The sequence below is a fragment of the Hoplias malabaricus genome, chromosome 12, assembly GCF_029633855.1.
Source record: "Hoplias malabaricus isolate fHopMal1 chromosome 12, fHopMal1.hap1, whole genome shotgun sequence".
Taxonomy (NCBI): Eukaryota; Metazoa; Chordata; class Actinopteri; order Characiformes; family Erythrinidae; genus Hoplias; species Hoplias malabaricus.
In genome coordinates, this window is record NC_089811.1 from 19,607,012 (window position 1) to 19,632,737 (window position 25,726).

A 25,726-nucleotide genomic window follows, 5' to 3' on the forward strand; every position below is an offset into this window, starting at 1 on the left:
TGATTAGCGGGGAAAGTCCCTCCAGGATGAGTCAGCCGGCGTTTAGACGGTGTGAAGTCAGTCGGGGATTCCCTTCACAGAGAGCTGCTGGCCTGGCTGGAATTTTCCTTCCCGATAGAAGGGCGTCAGGATAAAGTTTCTTCCAAAGCTGGTTTACAAATTAATTAGCTTATACTTATTTTACGAATTTTTTTTCTGTCCCAGCGGTGTCCTTTATTCTGGCCAAATTAAGTTTCACCTGCTTTGATCAGTCGTAAAATTAAACTTGGATTGAGCTACAAACACGAACACAAATAAAACAAAGAAAAGATTACTGACAATTTCTCAACGTTACTCTGTAGTTTCAGTATTGCACTGCTAACTGACACAACGCGTCCCTTGGAAGTTGCGTGAAGTTCTTCTCTTTAAGAGTCTTTTGAAGAGTTGGCTTGTCGGCGTACAGAGAAGACAAAAGAGCGGAAAGAGCGTACGAGAAGAGATCCAGAAGAGTGGAGAAAAATCAAGAAGCAGAAGTGAAGCGCAAGAGCAGAGCGACTCCTTTTCAGTTGTGGCGCGGTCACGCCCATTTGGGAGTTCTCTTTTCTCCGATTGGATCCTGGGTCTGAGGTTCACGTGACCTTTCACGGTTTCACAGTCCTTTCACGGTTTCGCCTCTCCGAAATTCACATTTTCTGGACGGATACATAACCTTAATTGAATCAAAATACTTCATACATACTTGAATATAGCATAATGAGTGTACTGGATTACATTTATCAAACACACATATATATATATATATATATATATATATATATATATATATATATATATATATATATATATATATCGAGTACATTACCAACTATTCTAGATGTTAGAAATTAATTCATCTTTCTAAATGGAGACAGGATTTTTTTCTCATGATTGAAACAGTAATACACATCACTCGGTTAGTTAGTGGACATTCACCTGAGAATAAGGATAGCATTAATACACATTGTATAAAACATGTTTATGAACTTATGATACATATGCGTCCGGTTATGAGGTTTAGAGGGAAAGGAGGCGAAAAGTGATTTCGCAAATGTCCACTCGGGGGCACTGTTGGTCCATGCTGTTTGTCTGGTTTGAACTCGCGTTGGAGGTCAGCATTGGCATTGGGCCATCTGTTGATTTTGGATAAGATAATGAGTCGCCATCTCGACACTGATGGCAATAAAACTGGGGTTCTTTAATCCTGGTCTCCAAGGCTCTGATTGATCTTTTAGGCTTAATGGAGTAATAAATTTGGTTTTCCTTTTCTTTACATTCCTGAAGAGGACGGGGGTCATTGAAGAGTGTTCTGCTTAGCTTTTGTTGCCAGACATAGGTATGTGCGTGAGTTTGTGTGTGTGTGTGTGTGTGTGTTTGTGTGTGGGGGAGGGGGGGGTGCAGAGTCTTTCAACACACACACACTCTGTGGAATGCGGGTCCTGTCCAACTTATCATCAGAGTGGAGAGTCAAGGTTTTAATTTTTCATTTCTTGATCTGTCCATACTCCACTACAACCATAACCAATGCGTTTAAGTACAATGATGAGTGTAGTCATGGTAGTAGACTATCAAGACTTGCATAACTTAGCACACATAGGAACCGGTAAATACTCTTTCATACAGTAGTTACACTATTAGAACTGGGAAAGTACACTCTAAAATGTGGGCTGTATTATAAAGTGTTCTTCTTTGTCAGTCATTTGTTCTGTATTAGAACGTCTTCATACCAGACAGGCTAGCCTTCACTCCCCTCATGAACCTGGAGGAAGTTCTAACAACTGCTTCCTGGGAATACTGCATAAGAACATCTGTTCTGGATATGCTCTGACCCAACAATATTATAATCACAATTTAGTTTCAACTTAATTGAACTGATTGTTCAATCTCTGTCTAAAATATCCTACCCCTTGACATGTGCCATTGTACCAAGATGATGAGAGAGAGAGAGAGAGAGAGAGAGGATTATTGTATCAACCTACTGTATTAGCAGATCTCTCTTGTTGTTCATTTACAAATCTTTGTCAAATAGTGAGGTTTGACCTGCAGTTTCTCATGAAGCTCCATTAAATTCTCATAAAATGAATTCTTCTTTTAATCTTCAACTTTCATATATGACTGAACCTCTTTAAACTAATGTTTTTTTTTTTTCTTTTCAAATGGTTCAATGCTCCTAAGTTTAAATTTCCCCATTCTTCATTTTTGGCAGCATGAATGGGTGTGTATCTACAAAAAAACTAACAAAAATTTAAAAAGCAGATATTAATATTAAACATCATATCTCTGCGCTATTCTTGTTGATTAAGTACGAGTGATATTCACACCTTGCTTATGTTTACATTTCAAAATATGTCCCAGCTTGTTGGAAAAATTATAATTATTCACTTGTACTCACAACAATTTTTATAATTCCACATAATTTTATAACCACCCTCCCACCACTGGGTAATGTCCGGTGTCTCAGTACTGCTACAGGTGAAACCACAAACCACCCTTCACCCCCACCAACACACACCCACAATGTTATGTACTATCACAAAAAGTTTGACAGTGCCTTGTTAGTTAAACCTATAAATATTCTTCATGTAGTAAAATTAATTGTTCTGAACTGATTTTATTCAACTTCGCTAAATATTATGAATGAAACCTCACTGTAAACAAAATGTTACCTGCAAGGATAGTTCTGGTTTGGTTGTGTTTGCAATTGTACTTAGTTTTTTGTGTTGCTGGAAGACAGGAAGTGTTTATATTTGATCTGTTGACTACAGCTGTGCATGGGCAAAAACCAAAGAAGCCTGTGGCTTTATTGCTGCTTAACTTGAAAACAAAACCCACCGCCCTATTTCCAGTTTACACAGAAACCATTTTAACACCAGACTCCAAACTTGACTTTCAGGCCTATAAATTACATACCCAGCTTGTGGTGCACCCACTGAGGACACACATGTTCAATTGTGCACACCTTATAAATGATCTCCACAGAAAAAAAATAACCAATAAAACAGGACACATTAAAGCAGCTGGGCTATGCATTGGTCTGTTCTCTGCAGTGGTGGAGAACCATTCAATGTTTAGGATGAGTTGGATTTAAAGTCATGACCCAGAACTAAAGGTCAAACATCAGGATGAGACTTCACTCATTTTCTTGCTCTGCAGTGCTAACAATGATCCGCATCATACCTGCTCTGTTGTGACACTATGGGGGTCCCAACAAGGAAGAACAGGGTAAAACAAGGCTCACATAGTATGCCGTGCAACAGATGCACTATATTCTGTAATTGTAGCAGAGGCGAATGCTCTAAGACTGCAAGGGAAGCTCAGCTTCCCCTAAAATGAAAAAAAAAAGTGATCAAATATATTCTGTTGTGTGTACATGTCAGTGAATAAATATGCACTACAACGCGCTCAACTTTTGTTCAGAATCAGCTTCTTATCACTGGTAAAGACGCGGCTTTCCCGCAGACTTACGGTGATTTAAACAGTGTAGACACTGAGCGTCCACAGAGTTCAATAGCGAAGCGCAGCGAAACGAGACGAGTCATTGGATAAATGCTGGGCTTTGTTCCGCCCATCGGACGCTCAGCGTCTCTGGGGTCTATGGGGCAGTGGGCTGGCCTCGGCTGGCCCGGACCCTTAGCTTCTGCATGATGATTGGAGGATCTGTCTGAGGCTGAATCCCTTTTTGATTGACAGCGAAATGAGCGAATCAGCGATACTTTGGTGTAAAGATCCGTGGGAGCATTACATTTTCATTCTGTTCTGAGCCAGACTTTCTTAAGCCTCTTAGCGGCATTTTCTTTGTTAAAAACGAATAGTGACAAATCGAGCTTCTATTTCTAGTGGAGTTTTTGTAGCTGCTTGTGTTTGGAGACTTGACTTCTATCACTCTTTCTGACTTCTATCGCAGTTTCTTTTCCTGGAAAAGACGCCTTGTTGGTACGACAGGGTCACAGATCATTTTCTTGAAAAGGAAAGGGGGGTAGAATTTACGTATAAATAAACAGACACATTTTATGATGTAGGCCGAAATTGAGCTTCCCCTCCTTGAAAGACCAGCATCTGCCACTGAACTGTAGGGTAAGTCAAATGTTACAGAACTCCCTTTTATTTCTTTGATATGCTCCATGACCTACTCATTGGAAAAACTTGGCCTTGACCCGATTTCAAGATGGCGTAGCCTACCCAGAATCACTGGGCGCAAGGCAAATACACACCTTGGAGGGGGCACCAGTCCTTCACAGGGTGATACACACACAAACACTTTTTTGAGTTGCCAATTCACCTACCAATGTGTATTTTTGGACTGTGGGAGGAAACCAGAGCACCCGGAGGAAACCCACACGGACACGGGGAGAACACACCAAACTCCTTACAGACAGGCACTTGAACCCACAACCTCCAGGTCCCTGGAGCTGGTGACTGCGAAACTACCTGTTGCGCAGGTAATCCTCTTTGGAAGATAAAATGAATCTGATAGCCCGACAACACCACCCAGTGAATTTCATCCCAGGAAGTACACCCCAAGTAAGTGTTTCAGAAATAGTTTAATTTACAATATTTACTTTAAGCTTATAAATAAAAATACATGTATGCAATAAAATATATTATTAATAACGTAACAACTTTAAAAAAAAAAAAAAAAAAAACTCTGTCGCAGTCACACAGCTCCAGGGGCCAGGAGGTTGTGGGTTCGATTCCTGCTCCGGATGACTGTCTTGTGTGTTCTCCCCATGTCTGCGTGGGTTTCCTCCGGGTGCTCCGGTTTCCTCCCACAGTCCAAAAACACATGTTGGTAGGTGAATTGGCGACTTAAAAAAAGTGTCCGTAGGTGTGAGGCCCCGTAGGACCCACCGTGACCATGAACTGGATAAGCGGTTACAGATAATGAATGAACGAATGAAAAAAAAAACTCTTATAAAGAAGTGTCACTAAGACAGTTAAGAAAATAAAATAATCCAAAGTTTATTTAGTACATTTTAATAGATTTATTTTGTAAAAGATAATTACACATGCATGTTCAAATTCTGTCCTATGACATTTTTAATCCAGGGTAAAAAGTAGGCGATCTTCATGTATACTTGTGGGTACTTGCTACTTTTACAGTTGAACCTGTAGGTAAATGCAGCAATCCCATATGGCTTATTTTTACAGAGAAGAGGACTTCCTGAATCACCCTGTTAAGAAAACAACAAAGAGACCAGAAAAAATTGTAAATATGTACAGCCTGTCTGTGAAATTAACCAACATCTTGTCTAAACAGCTTTTATAAAATCTTGAATAGCAAATGGGGTTTCTCAACAATTACTTACTCAATCAAATTTAATTCAGCAATTAATTATAACTCTATGTGTTCTTTCATTTTCAGTTCTCCCACATTGTAACAAACAATTACAAATGTACACTCTCAGAAAAACAGTCACTGTGGTGGTACCCTCAAGAGAACATATTCGTACATTTAATTATTCTATGACTTATGTTGTTTTATTTTACACGGTTCTATAATGAAAAATAACACATATTCACCTCTCCTTCTGTAGAAGAGAATGTACTGTAGGGAACACAACTGGACTTAACCAATTCAAAGGTACATTTTCACAGTTTGTAGTTTTAGTGACCAATAATGTACCTCTGCTGTACCTTTTCTGGGAGTGTATATATTCCTTTCTTTATTATGGATTTTCTAGAGAAGCCAACAGATGTGCTGTAACATTTGAAAAGAAGACTGGATCTTTACTTTCCCAGATATCAGAGATGATAGAGAAGTGAGGAGTGCACTGTGAACTGTTACGCTGCGCTGTGTATGTGTATGTTTTTTCTCTCTCTCTCCCTATCTCTGTAAAATTCTAGGTTCTGCAATCTGTTCCAGTCTGTGTGTTTGTTCACCAGTCTAGAGTTCATTTCACATTCCAGTTCGTGTATTTGTTCATCGTCCTGGGTCCGGTCCACCATCCAGTCCATGTGTTGTGTCTGTCACCGTTTCGTCTACGTCATCTCGGCGGGAATCATAAATACGTCTGTGTGTACGCTGCTAGTCAGACTTGTTTGGTGCTCTGTGATTTGTGTTGTATATTAAATTCTGTGTGTTTTCCTGGTTTTGACTTTGTTACATTCCTACTTCGACTACGAGTTTGTTTTAGCCCCTTTTTGAATACTGATGTTAGATCTGTTCTTTGTAAAGTATTCTAAACACTACATATTTCACCAGAGTAGGGTTGACTGCCATTTGTTTAGGGGGTGGGTTTTGTGTGTGTTTTTGTGTATAGACAGGGAGTAAGGTATTGTCTTTTGTTTCCTTTTGTTTTCACGTGGGTAAGTTAGGAGGGGTGTTTGTTATTTTTGTCGGCATAAGGCCATCCTGAAGTTCACTGGTGTTTGGGTCATTGTAAATATCACATCTACAATATATATATTCTATTCATTATACATTCTTTGTTTCCGTTTGTGTCCTTTTTTTCACTTTCACATCTCTGTTAGTTATTCCTTTCTCATACTCTAATACTCATACTCATACATTAATTCCAAGACACACCTCATTCTGTTACAGCTCAACCCTAGACTGGGTTGTAACAGAACTTTGTTCACAGACAATGATTTCGGAAAGTGTTCATGAGCCCACACAATGATTTCCAGGATCATGATCAGGAGAATCCAATATCCCTTGTCCCTTGCGCACAGGGATTTCTACAAATTCTCCGAATGTTATTATGTAGGTGGTGGGGTATTCAAAGTTTTTGCAAATTTAAGTTGAGGAATATTTTTCTGAAATTGTTCCACAATTTTTAGACACAGACTTTCTCGGATTGGTGAACCTCTGCCCATTATTGATTCTGACCGTGGGAGGAAACCGGAACACCCGGAGGAAACCCACACGAGCACGGGGAGAACACACCAAACTCTTCACAGACAGTCACCCAGGGCGGGACTTGAACCCACAACCTCCAGGTCCCTGGAGCTGTGTGACTGCGACACTACCTGCTGTGCCTGTAACTTGCTTCTCCAGCTCTTTACTTAGTACCACTTATTTTTTCTGCATTTGTTGGCCTGTCCCAGCTTTTTCTGAAATGCACTGCTGTCATCAAGCTCTAAAGGAGTTAATATCTTTCATGAAATTGTAAAATATCTCACTTATTGCGTCTGTGTTCTATGTTCTTTTCTAAATAAAATATGGGTCTATGGCTTTTGCAAATCATTACATTCTGTTTTTATTTATTTTGCACAGCATCCCACCTTTTTTGGAATTGGGATTTTACATGTAGGATTTTAAAACCACTGTTGTACCTTTTAAAAGGAACATTTACACTATTTGTACCATTAATGGCAATAATGTACCTGTCCAGTAACTTTTTCCTGACAGTGTACTATCGCCTAAAATCACATTCATCAAATCAGATGTCTTTTGGAGAGGAGTAGCTTCAGAATGCTTATGAAGCCAAACCCCAAAATTTACAGGCATGCTAGTCATTAATTTTTTGCTTGAGGGTTGGGCTGGTGTCCTACATTGTGAGTAGGGGAGAGAAAAGGGGGTTAATTGAACATCCCTTATTGATTATGATGATGACAAAAGTATTAGAGAGGAGGAGGATGGCTCGACTGGTAACTCAAGACCTCAGTGTGTCACAGCGACAAAGGGGTAGCAATTGCGCAACTTGAGTCAGAATTGATCACAAGAAGCAACTGCAATGAAAATTGTCCAGTACTGCAAAGGGGGCAGCATTAATGAAATTGAGATGTCCTAATTTGGCAGGTATGCCATGAAGTTGCCGTTCCAATAGCATTGAGGGAAACTAAACAGGAAGGGTGGTCTAGAGGGTTAATTTGCATGGCTAATTAAGCTCCAAAAGCTGATGGTCAGCACCGTAGGAAGAGCAGAGAGAAGGCAGCTCCCAAAGCCTCTAAATTTTCAAGAATCTACCAAACTTGGTGGGGTCTCAAACACTCAAAATATCAACATAACAAACTAATACTCAAATGCTGTAGTTATTCCAGGCAGTCCTATCTGAAACATTGTGTCATACAGTACCTGACAAAAAGCCTCTTTTCCATTAGACACAGTGCAGATCATGTGCTCGGTGTCAAAATAATTCTTCCATATATTCTTGCATTCAGACTTAAACTGTAGCTTGAGTTTGACCTCTTGAAGGACATCAGATGCAGAACCATTTGGTTTTGTCATACCCCAGCCTGCTATAGAACAATACTGTTGGGCAGGAATCTCCTTGTTTTTTTTAGGAAGAGCAATGACTCTCACAAACTTGTTCTCCTTGGCTTTGGTCTTCAGCTGTAACAGAAGTCAGTTAAACTGTAAAGTTAAAAAATAAACGGTGCTATAAATTACCATTTTTAAATAACATTTACCACATCATAAAGAAAGACAACTTAAACAGTCAAGGATGAAACTATGCATTAAAAAAAGGATTTTTAAGTGTTCATATTGTAGGGTTAGAACCCTTTTTGGAAAGTAGTTGTACCTTGAGTAACATGATGTCATGGTGCATCTCTCCCTTTTTGTACAAGGGATGCTTGATGCACTTCTGAACTTTGATACTTTGCCGGCCAAACTCATTTTCTTTGAGGTTATGAGCTCCCAGGACAACTTGCAGGTGCAGGTTCTCAGAGCAAGAAATGGTGCTGAAAATAAATGTAATGCAGAATAACATTTATTTCTGAACTACTTAACTCAAAATGCTCACAATGTCCTTTGGAGAAAAAAATGCTTAAATTCTCATACTTTGACTTGCCACTTTATTAGGTAATTCAGCCTTGAAATGATTGAGTCCACATACTTTATAATGTAGAACTGCTTTTAATTTAACCAGACAAGTCATTAAGAACATATTGCCAGGCAGCCTGGCATTGTTACAGACAATAAATATAACTTTATCTCTGAAATTCCACGATATTAATAAAGCCATCACATCTAGCAAAAAAATCACACACGCCGGAACAAAAACACTCGACCCAATGCCGGCACGCGGAGTAGGCATTGTCATTGTAGAGTGGGCCGATAGTTTTGGCCCGAGTCTGGTAAATTTTCAGTCCAGACTAGGCCGAGTGTTGTGGCCGAGGTGCGGCTCAAATGACTTGGCCCTAGTCCAGCAAGCCATAACTAAATCGCGATAACCGGACCACAGCCGAGTATAAGCCAGAAGCACGCCATTAGTGCCAGACTCGGCCAGATCTGGCTCATTATCGGTTATAATAGTTTTCTATACACCGCCCACCACCCCAAACACACACACCCACCCCACCCTCCCTTCCCTCAGAAAAGGGTACAATCAGGTTCATGGTGAAATTACTGCTTTATTATATAAATTACACACAGGGTGTATGAAATCAACACCTTTCAAAATCTACAATTATAATATAATCATGTTCCCTAATTAAATGTACAAATATGTACAATTGAGGGTACCACCACAATGACAACATATCTGACAATGTAATATTAGTAAGTGTGCTTTTCATACAACCTTTAAACAATGGAAACATACAGCAATTGCAATGTATACAAATAGTACATAAAATCAATAAATAGAAAATACATTTGTAACTGGCATTTACAAACATGACATTGGCAGTGTCATGATTTCCTAAATCCAATTAACATTCAAATACTGTTTTTCAAAACAATTGGTTTTACACCCTAAGAACTGCCATTTAAATTCAGACTTTTCTTTAAAAATATACTATGCTAAGGCAATATAACAAATCGCTTAAAATTCACCAGTAGGTTTGGAAAAGTATTAAAAAAAAGGCAGAAATGTGTGTGGAAGTACACATTTGACACTTATTCATGGCACACATCAGTTCGATCAACAGTTTGCAAGCCTCTGCTGTGTTGTCACACTGTCAATACCTCACTGCCCTCAACAATGATGGAAATATCAGCCGTATCCTCATCTGTCAGCCTGGACAACAGGGACCTTCAGGATGTGCAGTGTAGTGAAAGAACGCTCAAGTGTAGTCACCTCAGTTGTACTCCTTGTTGAATTCCAGCTCTATAATTAAACATATAGATTATGTACATGTTCTGTTTCTCTTCAATACGTTTTCTTTAAAAATATTGAATGAAAAACTGTAAACTGCTTATGCATGCAGATTCATTAACTACAGAACTTCAAATGTAAAAGAATATCAGGTTATATTACAAACGATTATGCTACAACTGATGCTAAAGATCTCATCTAAATAAATTAACCTCCTATCTGCTTTTCTCCCTGCCCACCTGCATTATTCACTGCCCCACTAGTTTTCTTACTGCTTTCCATCTTTACATAATGAAAATGAATTAGTCACCGCGAACCTGAAATGGAGAAGCGGAAAAGAAAATGTATGTATGTAAATGAATTAGTTCATGTTCATAATTAATTTTGAAAAATTTAACTAACTTCACAGCTCCAAAAATAAACTACTTCACATACTTTTGTTTATTTTTTTCCTCTCAGTAAATAGGCTTATACCGTTTTCAATATAACCTCCTTCAACCCACATTGTAAAAAATTTGAGGTGGCCTCAAAAAAAAAAAAAAAAAAAAAAAAAAAAAAGTCAACATTCTGCACTTAACGTTTTGAGTAAGCAGAACTTATGCAAAAAGTTACATTAACTCAAAAAAAAAATGTTTTAGCTCAAGTACCTTCAACTAGTTAAATTGAGTTGCAGTAAATTAGAGTACTTGCTAATTTAGGCTTACATAACTTATAAATGCAAGCTTTGTAAACTCAAATTTAAACAAATTTAAATAGGTTGCATCAATTAATAGTTTGCATCTACAGTACTTGTCTATTTAAGTTGACATGACTTACTAATGCAGGTTTAAAAAACTTTTAAAATTTAAGTACATCAGGACAAGGACAATCATGTTTTGAACACTCACAGCACATATAAAGTTGAAATTTACACACTTTTCATATATATTAATAAAATATTAATTACAGTCCCACAAGGAGAAGAAATGCACTTGACAGGTCACTGATGCCTTCCACGACAACACTTTCCTCAAGCTCGATAGAGAAGTCAATCGCATCTGGGGAAGAACACGGAGCCCCTCCATGATCATCTAGGACAGTCAAGATTGCCACCTTCACATCCTTTGTATACTTCTCTTCAGCATTCGTCATCTATTGAACACAGGAGGAGGGGTGTGGTTCTGAAAAATCAGGAAACAATGGACAAAACACTAAACCTATCAATGTGTGTGATACCAATTGACACAAAATGATAAAAGCCTGTTGCATGTTGTTTGACTGCATTAAACACAAGCAGGTAACGCTTCATATCAAATATCACATTTGCTCAACTTGTTTTATAATGGACTATGGTGATATAGGTCTAAAAGTATTGATGTGGCTAAATTGCTTTTTAGTTCAACTTAACACAGAACTCCAAAACCTAGCTGGACAGAGAATCTCAAATAGCACCTTGCATAAAATTACATTTTAATATTTACCAAGCAGGTCTTCAGGATAGCATTTGCATGGACCTCCCATAAAAACAGTCGAAGACCTTTAAGTGCAGCAGTTTTTCTGTGCATCGAAATGTCCGACATCTAAAAAGGGAAAAAAAAAGGCAATGATTTATTTTTAAAAAAAAAAAGTGAGTTAGAAATACTTTACAATCATTTTGAATGCAATAAATTTGAAGGCAAAATTGAATAAATATACAACACTATACAGCCTTCACACTATGACTTGTAGTCTATTCGGCCTCCAATCCCTATGCCCCAATCATGTTGAAATGCAGGAGCAACAAATGTGTTTACAATAAGCAACAAACCTTTTCATCTAGATTATCAAGAATGGCCTGCACATCTCCTCCAAAGGCTGCCCTTCTATTCCTGTACAGTTTAAGGAGTTTTGGCACATGTGTCCAGTGCACCATGCAACTGACTCTTCAGGTTGATGGTAGTTACTCTCTCTCACTGCATATCTAGAGAGAGAGAGAGAAGAGTAAAAAATAGAGAATACAGATTATCAGTCATTATGTATAGAGCCTGTACATTTCTAAACACTGGTTCAGAGTTGATAATAGTTATGCAGGGATCCAGACTAAAACCATCTCGTCATCCCAAGGCCAAAAAAATTGCCCACAGGAAAATTGCCCTTTTGGGACGCTTTCGTGGCAAGTGTTGTATGCGATAAAACTTGTTGCCTTTAAATAACATTACTGTGGTTGGACAATGCTGTACGCTTCTTGGTTTATAAGTAAATAAGTAAAAAAATTAAGTAAATAAATAAATAATCCAAACAGCTGATGACTTCGCATTATAAGAGTTTTGGAACTGTTCGGGGAAAAAAAAGTTAAGTATCATTTTAGACAAGTAAACTAGATTGGTTCACACTAGGTTTTGCAGTGTGACACAATCCTACAAAAACTATAAAAAGAAAAATATGCTGAAATGGGCCAGAGTCACAAATACAGCAAACAAACACACTACTCACCTGACTCTCCAAGAACAGTGCTGGCCATCATTCTCAAACCAGACCAACCAAAGGTTCCTGCTCAACAACCTCCTTCCGCCGTAAAAAAAGGTTCGCTCCAACTCATGTTTGGACCCTTTTTATCCATGTCAGCCCTCACTGCCTTTCTCTCTTCTTCCAAGGAATCCTCACTCAGCCCTGCAGGGTTATATCGCAAACATCTTTGTAATCACAAAGCTCACATTTGAAGGTAGAACTTTGGTGACATGTAGATACTTTACTATGACATTTTGAAAGATGACATCTCAAGGAACCAGCTGTTTTAAAGGAACACACACACACAATTGGAGTGAAAACAGGGCCAGAATGTACCATGGAATCCGTGGCGTACTCTGTGGTGCTTCAACCGAACATCCGGGTCTTGGCTTGTGAAAGAGCAGATTTTTCACTTCATCTAATGTATCCTTTTTCCCCTTAAAAATGAAAACAATATTAGTGTTAGTATTGTCATTGTACACAAGTATAGTTTGTAAATGCAATTACAGAACCACAAACTATGTAATATTATTTAATGTGTTTATAATTTATTTACACACACACATACATTACATATATAAATAAATACATACATATATACACATTATATATATTCATTCATTCATTCATTATCCGTAACTGCTTTTCCAATTCAGGGTCGTGGTGGGTCCAGAGCCTACCTGGAATCATTGGGTGCAAGGCAGGAATACACCCTGGACAGGGCGCCAGTCCTGCACAGGGCAACACAGACTCACACCTACGGACACTTTTGAGTCGCCAATCCACCTGTAACGTGTGTTTTTGGACTGTGGGAGGAAACCGGAGAACCCGGAGGAAACCCACACAGACACGGGGAGAACAGACAGTCACCAGGAGCGGGAATCGAACCCACAACCTCCAATTTCCTGGAGCTGTGTGACTGCGACACTACCTGCTGCGACACCGTGCCGCCCTACATACATACATACATTATATATATATATATATATATATATATATATATATATATATATATATATATATATATATATACACACATATACATATATATAGCCAAGGGGCCCCTCTGTTTAATGACAGTGGAATGGTTTAGGCATTATGGGTAATTTTTGAGAAATCCATATTGGAATGTATTCAGTATGAGTTTATGAGAAAAGTACACAGTGAAATTTTGCCAAAATCATACAGGTGATAGCCAAGAGGCCCCTCTGTTTAATGGCAGTAAAATGTAATCTGTATTTCTACATGTCCACCATTCAAAGCCAGTTAAGTGTTTATAGAAAAGTAAAAAAAATACGTAAATGTATGAAATAATAAAATCAAAGCGTGTTTTGCCTCTTTAAAGTGATTTAAAACGAAATATATTCCTAATGGCTTGTTAATTTTAGCCCATTTTGTCCATTTTAGCATTGCGTGCATTTATTTAGTAACAGAGACATCGCTGCTCAAACGCGGGTTTCAGACTCTCTATCTGTCCCAAAGCGGATGTGGTGTTCTCCGCAATGAAAAACCGTAATGACGCGCCTATACGTGCATTCGGATTTGAAGCGCGGATGGCTTGACCGTCAGTTTCCAAAGTGCGGATAGCTTGACTCCAGTAGCAAACACTGAGGAGGCTCAATATAACGTTACCTATATCGGTACATAAGGTGGAACAGAAAAAAAGCCAGCCAACAAGATGCCAACTTAACATTTTCAAAATAGAACTTAAAGAAATCGCTCAGGCTTGTTACACAGACTGTTTGAGTCTGTTACGTTGGACATTTGCTTAAATGAAACAAACGGCTGATAATCAAACTTTCCATGGCTACCGTCGAGGTGGCAAAGTTAGCTAATATAACAATGCCACGACAATTTTCCTCACATATTCATGGCTTTAAGATAGTGTTCAAACTAGAAACGTAACTTTAAAATGCTTTGTGAACTAGTTATTTACCTCTGTCTTGAACTTCTCCAAACTTCGAGCCACAACAAAGAGGAGTCAACCGTCCTTCGCGCGTATTCCCGAACCTCCCACTGAGCATGCGCAGGTTTATCTTGATCAGCAACTTTTCCAAACAAATTTTCTCAACACATTTTTTTATGTTGTGCCTACAGGTTGATCAGAACAATACATTTCGAGTTAGATGAACTATCACACAATTGAGTTCTATTCCTAACACACAATTTCAAGTATAATCAACTAAATTTGAAGTTAGATTTTTTACAGTGCATTAATCACTAGCCCAAAATCACTGCTACTCCCTAATAAAGGATTAGTGTATGTGGAATACCCTAAATTGGATAAGCGGTTACAGATAATAATAATGTATGTGGAATTATATATTTAAAACATTACATTACACCAAAAACCAGCACTGAGATTGAGAATGTATTTTAACTTAGCTAGTACTTTAATGTGTTTAAGCAGTTTTATTTCTTATACTGAGGTATGCGGTTCTGTGTGACACAAAAATGCGCACATCGTCTTGTAAAATACGCCATCAAATCACATAATTACTCAAATTAAAATAACTCGTGTATGAGCGATTGTCATGTAATTTAAATGTTTTCTATGTCAGAGGAAAAAAAGAGCTAGCTAGAGTCAAACAGGTTAGCTAAAGTTTGTCATTTGAAAAAAAAAACGGTTCAATATTAGGTATGTAACGTATAGCAGTTTATAGAATAACATACGTAACATTAACGATGTTAACTACATTTGGGCGATACCAAATTCCTTATGTATCCGAAAATATAAGGTTAAATTGAAATACTTACGGGATGAAGCTGTTCCCTGAGGCCAGTGAGAGCTGCTAGCGCGCCGCGGTCACAGAAAACAGCGTGAATCTTCATCGTTTTCTTCTTCTGTGTTTCTACAGCGGTTCGCTTCTGCCACCTTCCGTTTTCTCATTCAGATTCATTCATTTTAAAGCTGTCGTCTTCAAAAATTTAAATAACAATTTCCTCCCTTCCGCACGGCGCTGTCTCCCACTCATTACATCAATATTCTAAAATATTAAAATACAGAGCTTACCTATAACGGTATGACATTTAACAAGTTAAAATAATGATTATTTTATTTAACATTTATTACATCGTTTTCCAGACAGTTACCGGTATTTTCTTTTATTTTTAGATGTGGGCCACATACGATTAATACGCAGTATTTAATAAAATGCTCTGATCAGTGTAGTAATCGCCTCGCCAGCCGACAGTGCCAACGTGCAGCCGCAAATGGGCCAGATGCAGCGTGCCGCATTCACGCCGAGCCTCAGCTAGCCGAGAGTGCCAACGTGCAGCCGGACTTGGGCTGTATACAGGGTGCCGCATTCACGCCGAGACGGCAGCCAGCCGACACTGCCGAGCCTGAGCCAGAATCGGCCCAGATCCACCTTGCTAGCTGGGATGAGAACCTTCGTGTCTTGCCAAAACCAACCTTACCCGCAATAAAATCGCAGTAACGCATGGCTTTGAGTGGCTTATTGCTTTTATAAAATGGCAGGCAACATAAAATACACATATGTTCAATTCATAAACAACATTCACAATAAAGTATTCCTCCTTCCCTCAGTGTAGTCTGTTAAAGGCGAGCACTGTTGCTAAGCAACTTGTGGGCGATACATAGCCACTCCATTGAACAAAATATGTTCACGTATATTCAGGGTTTTTTAGGTGAAAATCTTACATTTCTGTCCTTTTTCCTGAAGGGGCTCTTAAGTCCAGTTTATACTTCTGCGTTGATCCTGTGTCATAGCCTTAACATGCACCTCCAGAAATGTAAGGAAAAGCTGCTGGATGTATAGGGCTAGTCCTGGGCTGTGTTTTTAGCCCTTAGCTCAAATAACTGGCTGTGTAACATTAGCTTAACTGAGCACACTGTTGTTTTATAATTGAAAAAAACTGAACTTCCGTGTTCAATTCATAAATCACATATGTGAGTAGTATTTGTAATAACCATTCCTTCACCAATGTAAACTCTGGTAGCTAAACAGTATAACTTGAAATGTTATACACTAAACGAAACCCCCACTTAATGATTAGGACTGCTGTTTATTTTAACTTAATTAATATAATATTAAGCCAATATATACACCCAATATATCAAAGGTTAAAATTTTGTATATGCTGCACACTAGCTCACTACCGTAGTTTAAGACATTGGCACATTAATATGGAATTCAGATGTAGTGAGGTCAGACAATCAGATTTTAGGACCGGAACTATACGCTTTATAATGAAATTTTTATTTAATGCGAAAATGTATATTTTGTAATGTAGGTTTGACTGATGATGACTGTCCACAATGTATGTGATCTTGGGCTGAAAATCACATCCTTCAGTGCTAGCAGCTTAGCCCAAGGCTTATCATACGAATTGTCATCCCAGTGAGTGCCTAGAGTGTGTGTTGAACATGGCAAAGCTAACCTGGATGCCCAGGAAGAAAACTGTTGATAACAAATGGGCACAAAACTGTAAGACTGAACCTCGCTGGGCACCATCATCTATAGATGTTGAAATTTGGTGACAAAAGTGGACACCATATTAACAAAGCATAATATAGCATGTGTCATTTTTTTACATTTTAGGTTTTGACCCTACAGTAAGGTTTAACCATTTTAGCATTTATGTTTATACATTATATTGCTGTAATCAATTTGTTCTTTAAACACAAACAAAAAGGAAAGAAACTAAATTAAGAGGGGTGTATTCACTTTGGCTATATATGGTAAATACAACCTGTCCTTCATCCTGTTTTTTTTTTTTTTTTTTTTTTTTTTTTTTTGTATTTTGTGGAAAAGAAACACTTCTTTTATGTATTATATATGGTTAGTATGGCATCTGTTGACATACAATTTATGCTAGACTCTATGCCCTATGGCATAGTTTCCTTGGTTACAGATTTATAGGCCACACTCAGCCAGTGACAAATGATGTGTAAAACCTCAAAAACACAGCTGTATCTGATATGCTACAGTGCCTTCCACCAGTAGCTGCTTGCTCCTCTGGTAATTTTGATAAAACAGGCAGTTTTGCCATCACCTCAGTAAGGAAAGTAGCTATTAAAATTGCATGCGCACTATATCCAATCGATTGGTCGTCTGCTCGATACATTTTACCTGTGAGTTTAGTGACAGATTTTTGACAGTGTTTTCTCACTTTTCAATTCATGTTCATAATCTAGAAGTTGTACCCTTAATAATTCAAGTCCTGTGTGTAAGTCTTTGTACATATTTTGGAAGTTGTATACGTACAAAACACACACACAACAGACTTTTGTGTACAATTTAAATATTTATGTATGAATGTGCTCTGTGAGCCACAGCACAGCCTTAGGATTTTAACGTGGGTGTCAAACAGATTTTCTGAACATTAGTATTTGCAGAATATTATGGCCGGATCTCAGAAGCTCTAAAATTGTATTCGGGACAGTCCTAATGATTAGCCATTAATATGTGAAAGACAGGGCGGCACGGTGGCGCGCAGGTAGTGTCGCAGTCACACAGCTCCAGGGGCCTGGAGGTTGTGGGTTCGATTCCCGCTCCGGGTGACTGTCTGTGAGGAGTTGGTGTGTTCTCCCCGTGTCCGCGTGGGTTTCCTCCGGGTGCTCCGGTTTCCTCCACAGTCCAAAAACACACGTTGCAGGTGGATTGGCGACTCGAAAGTGTCCGTAGGTGTGAATGTGTGTGTGTCTGTGTTGCCCTGTGAAGGACTGGTGTCCCCTCCAGGGTGTATTCCCGCCTTGCGCCCGATGATTCCAGGTAGGCTCTGGACCACCCGCGACCCTAAATTGGATAAGTGGTTACAGATAATGGATGGATGGATGTGAAAGACATAAGAATACAGCAATGATGTGCAACCTAATGTGGTTGAGCTGCACAAATCAGAAGCAAGGTAAAAGACATTACAACACCATTACCAGATTTTTTTTTTAATTGGAATGTAATTTTATGTAAAATATATTAAAAATTAGAATCTGTTATTTAATTTATTTAACTTCTTAAAGCACAGAGAACAGGTTTCAAGTGTTTCCTCTGAGCAGTGTTACTATATTGTGTAAATATAATTTAATTAATTAATTAAATATAATTTAAAATGTGATGCCTGTAACACACTCCAGGTTTACCACCTTGTTCATGTAATAGGTAACAGTGCTGTTATGTTTGCAATAAAGGGGTGACAACACACACATTGGAGAAAACTTAATTTCAGGAAATATTATTCTTTACTTCGTACATTCACTGTAGTTCTCATACAATTTTGATTTTATTTGCAATATTTTTTAATAAAAGATCAATAGGCTGTTTTTGGTCATATTTACTAGAGATACTAATGTCTGTAGAGGGCACCATACCAACAGCCAACACACTGCCATGTCAGTTTCACCATAGTGCTTAGAATAATCCAGCAGTTAGTGGTGGTTCAATAACTAACTAAATAATTAATTTTCTAGTGGTGGAATAATCCACTTTAAATGCTTTAAAACATTCGAAACTGATTAAATAAATGTATTTTCTTTTATTTTTTTATTGATTTTTTTGTGTCTCTAAACAGAGATATGTGTCTCTAAACAGTTTGATCAAAAATTCTTTTTTGACTGCCAGAGTATGTTAATATGAACAAACTTACTCTAGACAGTGGGCTGAAGTCAGCACATAGTCTTTTCTAATCAGCATCCCACCACACATGTGGCTTTGGTACAGCTGAAGAGACACCATGTAGGGTCTGGAGTGAGGGTTAGCTTCTTGTCCTCCAATAATGCCACCCCCCATTGCTTCTAAAAAAAAAAAAAACACACACACACACACACACACACACACACACAAGGCACACACAATTAAAGTGATTATGTTCAGCTACAGCATTAATAAACATTATATTTATTATCTACTGATAAATAAGAAATGGAATATGTATATAGACAGTGTTTGTTAGAATTCACTTGAGAGAGTGATACACATTTCTACACTTTATTACAATCTCTTGGAAAATTAATGTTAAACTGGAATCAAAATCACTATCTGCGCAGTATATACATAATCATCAGTAATAATTAGTGAATTTCATACATTACCAGACAAAGAGAAGTAATATAGAATGAGCATTGGCAGAATCATAGTTTCACTGAGCTGTAGGCTTTTAATCAAGAAATAAAAGTGCTCCTACACATGTACCCACCCATTTAACCATACATGATGCATGCAACACTCCAATCAACTCACAAATGTGGAGGGCAAGTTGAGTTGAGACACATGACTCATAATGAAAGTAGAAGTGAGCAAAATCTCACTTGTGGCTGGAGAAAACCTATAACAATGAATGGGCAGGTAACATTGCATTTAAAAAAAAAAATAATAAATTATTTAAATAATTATTGCACACTTTCTGTAAATCCTATAAACTTCATTTCACTTCTCAAATATCACTGTGTCGGTCTGCTATGTGATATATTTAACTGAAATTGCTGATCCGAAAAACCAATGATTTATAAAGGAAAATCTTGATAATGATCAGGGGTGCCCAAACTTTTTCAGCCCTTACGGAGTCCAACTCCGACTGGAAACCAGTCGGACTTACTGCCAGCCATACGAACCAGACTCCTGCTCTGTTTGTACAGGGACTGGATAGCTCGTAACAAAGAGCCCAGTACCCCATACTCCCTGAGCACCCCCCACAGAATACCCTGAGGGACACGGTCGAATGCCTTCTCCAGATCCACAAAACACATGTAGACTGGTTGAGCAAACTCCCATGCACCCTCCAGGATCCTAGCGAGGGTAAAGAGCTGGTGCTGTGTTCCACGACCGGGGCGGAATCCGCATTGTTCCTCCTGGATCCGAGGTTCAACTATCGGTCGGACTCTCTTCTCCAGTACCCCCGCATAGACCTTACCGGGGAGGCTGAGGAGTGTGATCCCCCTATAGTTGGAACACACCCTCCGATCCCCCTTTTTAAAAAGGGGAACCACCACCCCAGTCTGCCAGTTCAGAGGCACTGCCCCCGATGTCCACGCGATGTTGCAAAGACGTGTCAACCAGGACAGCCCCACAACATCCAGAGCCTTGAGGAACCCGGGGTGAACCTCATCCACCCCCGGGGCCCTACCGCCAAGGAGTTTCCCTACCACCTTGGCCACTTCAGCCCCAGTGATAGACGAGCCCCCCCCGGGGTCCCCAAGCTCTGCTTCCTCTGCGGAAGACGTGCTGGTGGGATTGAGAAGGTCCTCGAAGTATTCCTTCCACCGTCTGGTGACGTCCCCAGTCGAGGTCAACAGTTCCCCACCCCCACCATATACAGTGTTGGTGGAAAACTGCTTTCCCCTCCTGAGTCGCCTGACGGTTTGCCAGAAACTTCTCGGAGCCGACCGAAAGTCATTTTCAGATCAGATCAGCGGGGCTGTTCCTCCCAATCACGCCCCTCCAGGTCTCACTGTCATTACCCACGTGAGCGTTGAAGTCCCCCAGCAGAACAATGGAGTCCCCAGAATGAGTGTTCTCCAGCACTCCCTCTAGGGTCCCCAAGAAGGCATGGTACTCTGAACTGCTGTTCGGTGCATAAGCACAAACAACAGTCAGAGCCCTTTCCCCAACCCGAAGGAGCAGGGAAATTACCCTCTCGTACACTGGGGTAAACCCCGACGTACAGGCGCTAAGTCGGGGGGCTATGAGTAAGCCCACACCTGCCTTACGCCTCTCACCCTGGGCAACTCCAGAGTGAAAGAGCATCCAGCCCCTCTCGAGGAGATTGGTTCCAGAGCCCATACTGTGTGTCGAGGTGAGCCCAGCTATATCTAGTTGGTACCTCTCAACCTCGCGCACCAGCTCAGGCTCTTTTCCCACCAGAGAGGTTACTAATTGAAATATGTGAGGCTTTTCAAACACAGTTCAATTTCTATTAATGGTATTTACATCTTAATTGAAAGATGTAAATACCATTAATAGAAATTGAACTGTGTTTGAAAAGCCTCACATATTCCCCTGTTTAAGGTGGAATGGAGAAATTAAACTTGGTAGTACACAGCAAATATAAGCTTTTCACTAGTAGGTAGATGTTTAAGTGACATGATGTTCACTTTGTGTGTTTTAAATGGATAAAATGGGGAATAAGAAGTGTTTCAAAATCAGATTTTATAAAACCTAGTGCTAGCTTTAGTTTCGCTTAGCTGTTTAAAGTGGAAATGAATATTCAATAAGAAGCTGGAGAATAATGCAAATAACACTCTTAAAGTTTCCATTTAAGGTGGAACTAAAAGCTTGAATACGGTGGGGTGGGGGTTAAGGGTAGGGGCTGTTAGCCTCCAACCTCAGGACAAGGGAGGTGAGGTTAACAGAGGCGCACCTCTGGAGGATCCATGGTTGAAGAAATCCCTCAAGAGTGCACCCATCAGTCCCCCTAAACCCTCTACAGCTCCAGCATGTGCCCTGCGAGCAGAACAAGCCCCTGCCTCCGTGGACGTCGTCGTAGGGTCCCCTGCTTCCATGGACGTCGCTGCAGGATCTCCTGCCTCTATGGATGTCATTGTAGGACTGTTTACCGCTGCTGCTCCAGTGTCTGCAGCGCCTCCAGCCGCTCCTGTCCCTGTGAAGGAGGTACCCGCTGCTCCAACCCGCCCGCTTCTGTTTCTGCGATGGCGACTTTCACGGCCGCTTCTGTTCCTGCGATGGTGGCTTTCACGGCCGCTTCTGTTCCTGTGATGGGGGCTTCCACAGCCGCTTCTGTGCCTGCGATGGCGGCAACCGCCCCTCCGGTTCCTGTGATGGCTGTGGCCCCGGCCGCTTCTACACCCGTGACTGTGGCCCTTGCCACTTCTGCACCCATGACTGTGGACCCGGCCACTTTAGTTCGTGTCCATAGGTCGGCCCCAAGGACTTCAGGGTCGATCCCCAGAGCTGTGCCCAGGCTGGCTTCTCGGACAGCCCCACAGACTTTGGCCAGTCCTGGGCACCCTCCCTGTTTTGGTTCCCCTGTCTGTTCATGTCTCTGTCCTTGTCCCTGTACCTGTCCCTGTCACTGTGTTCATGTCTGTCCCCGTAAATGTCCTGGTCCCAGTTCCCTTGCCAAGTCCTATCCAGTCCCCTGTTAATAATCCAGTCCAGTCCCTGTTTCATTCTAGTGTCTTGTCACCTGTCTCTTCTCCTGTCTTGTCTCCAGTCCAATCCCCATTTCAACCCCCTGTCCTGTCTCAAGTCCAGTCTCCTGTCCATTCCCAGCACCCAGTCCAGTCACCTGTCCTGTCTCCATTCCAGTCCCCAGTCTTTAATCATGTCCAGTCCCCATACCCATCCAGTGTCCAGTCTAATGTCCTGTCCCTTGTTCAGTCACCTGTCTTGTCTCCCTTCCGGTTTAATAATAATAATAATAATAAATGGAAATTTTAAAGCGCTTTTCAGTAACCCAAAGACGCTGTTACAATCAGATGATGAACACATAAAGACAATCACATCCATAACACTACATAACATACAATGATACAAAACAGGAACAAGGTTTTAAAAAAAAAAAAAAAAAAAAAAAAAAAAAAAACAAGGGCTAATCAGAAACAGAGGGATTAAATGCAGCCGCAAACAGGTGTGTTTTAAGTTTGGATTTAAATAGTGATAGAGATGTTGACTGTTGAATTTCTGGAGGAAGGGAGTTCCAGAGGCGGGGGGCATGTCTGGAGAAGGCTCGATCTCCAAGACTACGCAGCTTAGAAGGGGGAATGGTGAGTAAACCGGCTGAGGAAGATCTGAGAATGCGATTAGGTGTGTATGGTTGAAGAAGGTCCGATAAGTAAGAGGGAGCTTGGTTATTGAGAGCTTTGTAGGTGAGAAGGAGGATTTTGAACTGAATACGATATTTAACAGGAAGCCAGTGGAGGTTGTGGAGAACTGGGGTGATGTGGTGGTGGGACCGGGTGTGGGTGAGGAGACGGGCAGCAGAGTTCTGGACCATTTGGAGTTTATGTAGTAGTGAGGAGCTAATGCCAGAAAGAAGAGAGTTACAATAGTCAAGACGGCTGGAGATGAATGCATGGATGAGGCGTTCAGAGGCAGACTGGGAAAGAGAAGGACGGATTTTAGCAATGTTGCGAAGGTGGAAGAATGAGGTTTTTATGACGGAACTAACATGGGAATGAAACGTGAGCGTAGAGTCGAGGGTGACACCAAGATTTCGGACCACAGTGGAGGGGGACAGGGTGACATCATCAATTGAGAGTGTGAGGGAGCCAGTTTTATTTAGAGTAGATTTGGAGCCAATGAGGATTAGGTCAGTTTTATTACTATTAAGCATTAGTGAATTTTGTGTCATCCAGTGCCTGATTTTTGAGAGACAAAGTTCCAATTTGGAGAGTGGTGGGTTGTTGAAAGAATTGGTCCGGAGGTAAATCTGTGTGTCATCAGCATAACAGTGAAAATCAAGATTGAAATGACGGATAATATGGCCGAGGGGAAGTACATAGACAATAAACAGTAATGGGCCAAGGACAGAGCCTTGTGGGACCCCTTGTGAGATGGATGAGATGGTTGAACTATGTCCAGAAAGTGTGACAAATTGTTTTCGATCTGTTAGGTAAGATCTAAACCAGTCAAAGGCAGAACCAGTGACACCCAGCTCACGCAGTCTTGAGAGGAGGATGGCATGATTTACTGTGTCAAAGGCAGAACTTAAGTCAAGGAGGACCAGAATACTTAGAGCTCCCGTATCTGCAGCCACCAGCAGATCATTGATAACTTTGACCAAGGCAGTTTCGGTACTATGGTGAGGACGAAAACCAGACTGAAATGAGTCGAGGAGGTTATTGGATTCTAGATATGTTGTCAGCTGGGTGGCTACGACACGCTCAAGGATTTTAGAAAAAAATGGAAGATTTGAAATCGGACGGAAATTATTTAGATTTGCTGGGTCAAGACCAGGTTTTTTAAGGATAGGTGTAACTGCAGCTAATTTGTAAACTGAGGGGACATAGCCAGAAGACAGTGAATGGTTAATAATAGAGGTTAGATGAGGGACCAAAGCAGTCATGCAGGCTTTCGTTAGTGAGGTAGGGAGGGGATCAAGAGAGCAGGTGGTACTTTTAGAATGGGTAATGATATCACTGATAAGAGAAGGAGTAACCGGGCTGAAATCAGAAAAACAGGGCGTGGATATAAAACAGACTGAGGGCTGTGGAGACAGTGAGGAAGGAAAGGTGGATTTAGATGAGATAATCGTAAGAGAGTTATTAATATTGGAAATTTTATCTTCAAAGAAGTGTAAGAAGGAGTTGCAGAGTTCAGAGGAGGGTGTCATGTTGCTGCCAGGGGCTTTGAAAAGTTTAGAGATTGTTGTAAAGAGATTACGGGGGTTAGCATTAGGCCTATTAATAAGACCTGAGAGATACCTAGACTTGGTGGTGTGTAAGGAATCTCTGTATTTGCGCATGTGTTGCAGATAAGCATCAGCATGCACCGTTAATTTGGTTTTTTTGTACAGCCTTTCAAGCTGACGTCCGGCTTGTTTCATAGCGCGCAGCTCAGTGGTGAACCAGGGAGCAGAAGTGGTGAAAGAGACCAATTTGGTTTTCGCAGGAGCAGAAGCGTTGAGGGACGCGGAAAGAGCAGAGTTAAGCATTGTGGCATGTACCTCAGGAGAGGATGGAGCAGTGAGAACAGGAAAGCTCATATTGATGGACTGAGCGAAGGAACAGGGATCAACAGATTTAATATTACGGAAAGAGATAAGTCTTTTAACATTAATGCCCTGTCCCCTGTTCTGTCATCTGCTCCTGTCCAGCCTTCTGTCTCTAGTCCCGTTCTGTCCCCAGTCTTTTCTCCATTATCTACGCCTGTCCAGTCTCGGTTCCCGTCCAGTATCCAGCACCCTGTCCTGTCACATGCCCCTGTCCAATCTTCTGTCTCTGGTTCTGTCCTGTCCTCAGTCTTGTCTCCCGTTCCTAAACCTGTTCAGTCCACAGTCTTGTCTCAGTACCTGTCCAGTGTGCAACCCCAGTCTCCTGTCAAGTCTTGTGTTTCCACTCCTGTCCCGTTTAGTCCGTTCCAGTCCCTAGTCCCATCTACTGTTCCATTTTGTAAGTCACCTGTCCAGTTTCTTGTTCAGTCTCCTGTCGCTACTCTTTGTCAGTCTCCTGTCCTGTCCCCAGATCCATTTCCTGTGTCTGTTCCTGTCTTGTCCTGAGCCCTGTCTCCCGTTGGTTTGTTGTCTTGTTTTCCATGCTCTCTCCTGCGCCAGCTCCTGGGGGGTGTAGGTGTACATGCCCCGGGAGTTGCGTGTTCAATGGGGGGCATCTGTCATGCCCTTGTCCT

General features: G+C 40.6%; 1 protein-coding gene across 1 annotated transcript; it reads right to left on the reverse strand.

Moving 5' to 3' along the window:
• Positions 1-4,873: 4,873 nt before the first annotated feature.
• Positions 4,874-19,616, reverse strand: LOC136710763 (granzyme B-like). Its single transcript, XM_066686568.1, has 5 exons — positions 19,516-19,616; positions 19,071-19,218; positions 8,481-8,640; positions 8,033-8,290; positions 4,874-5,186 (listed from the first exon to the last, which is right to left on the reverse strand). Exons 1-5 carry the CDS (start codon positions 19,556-19,558, stop codon positions 5,016-5,018), a joined length of 780 nt encoding a protein of 259 aa, XP_066542665.1. The 5' UTR covers positions 19,559-19,616; the 3' UTR covers positions 4,874-5,015.
• Between the last annotated feature and the right edge of the window lie 6,110 nt (positions 19,617-25,726).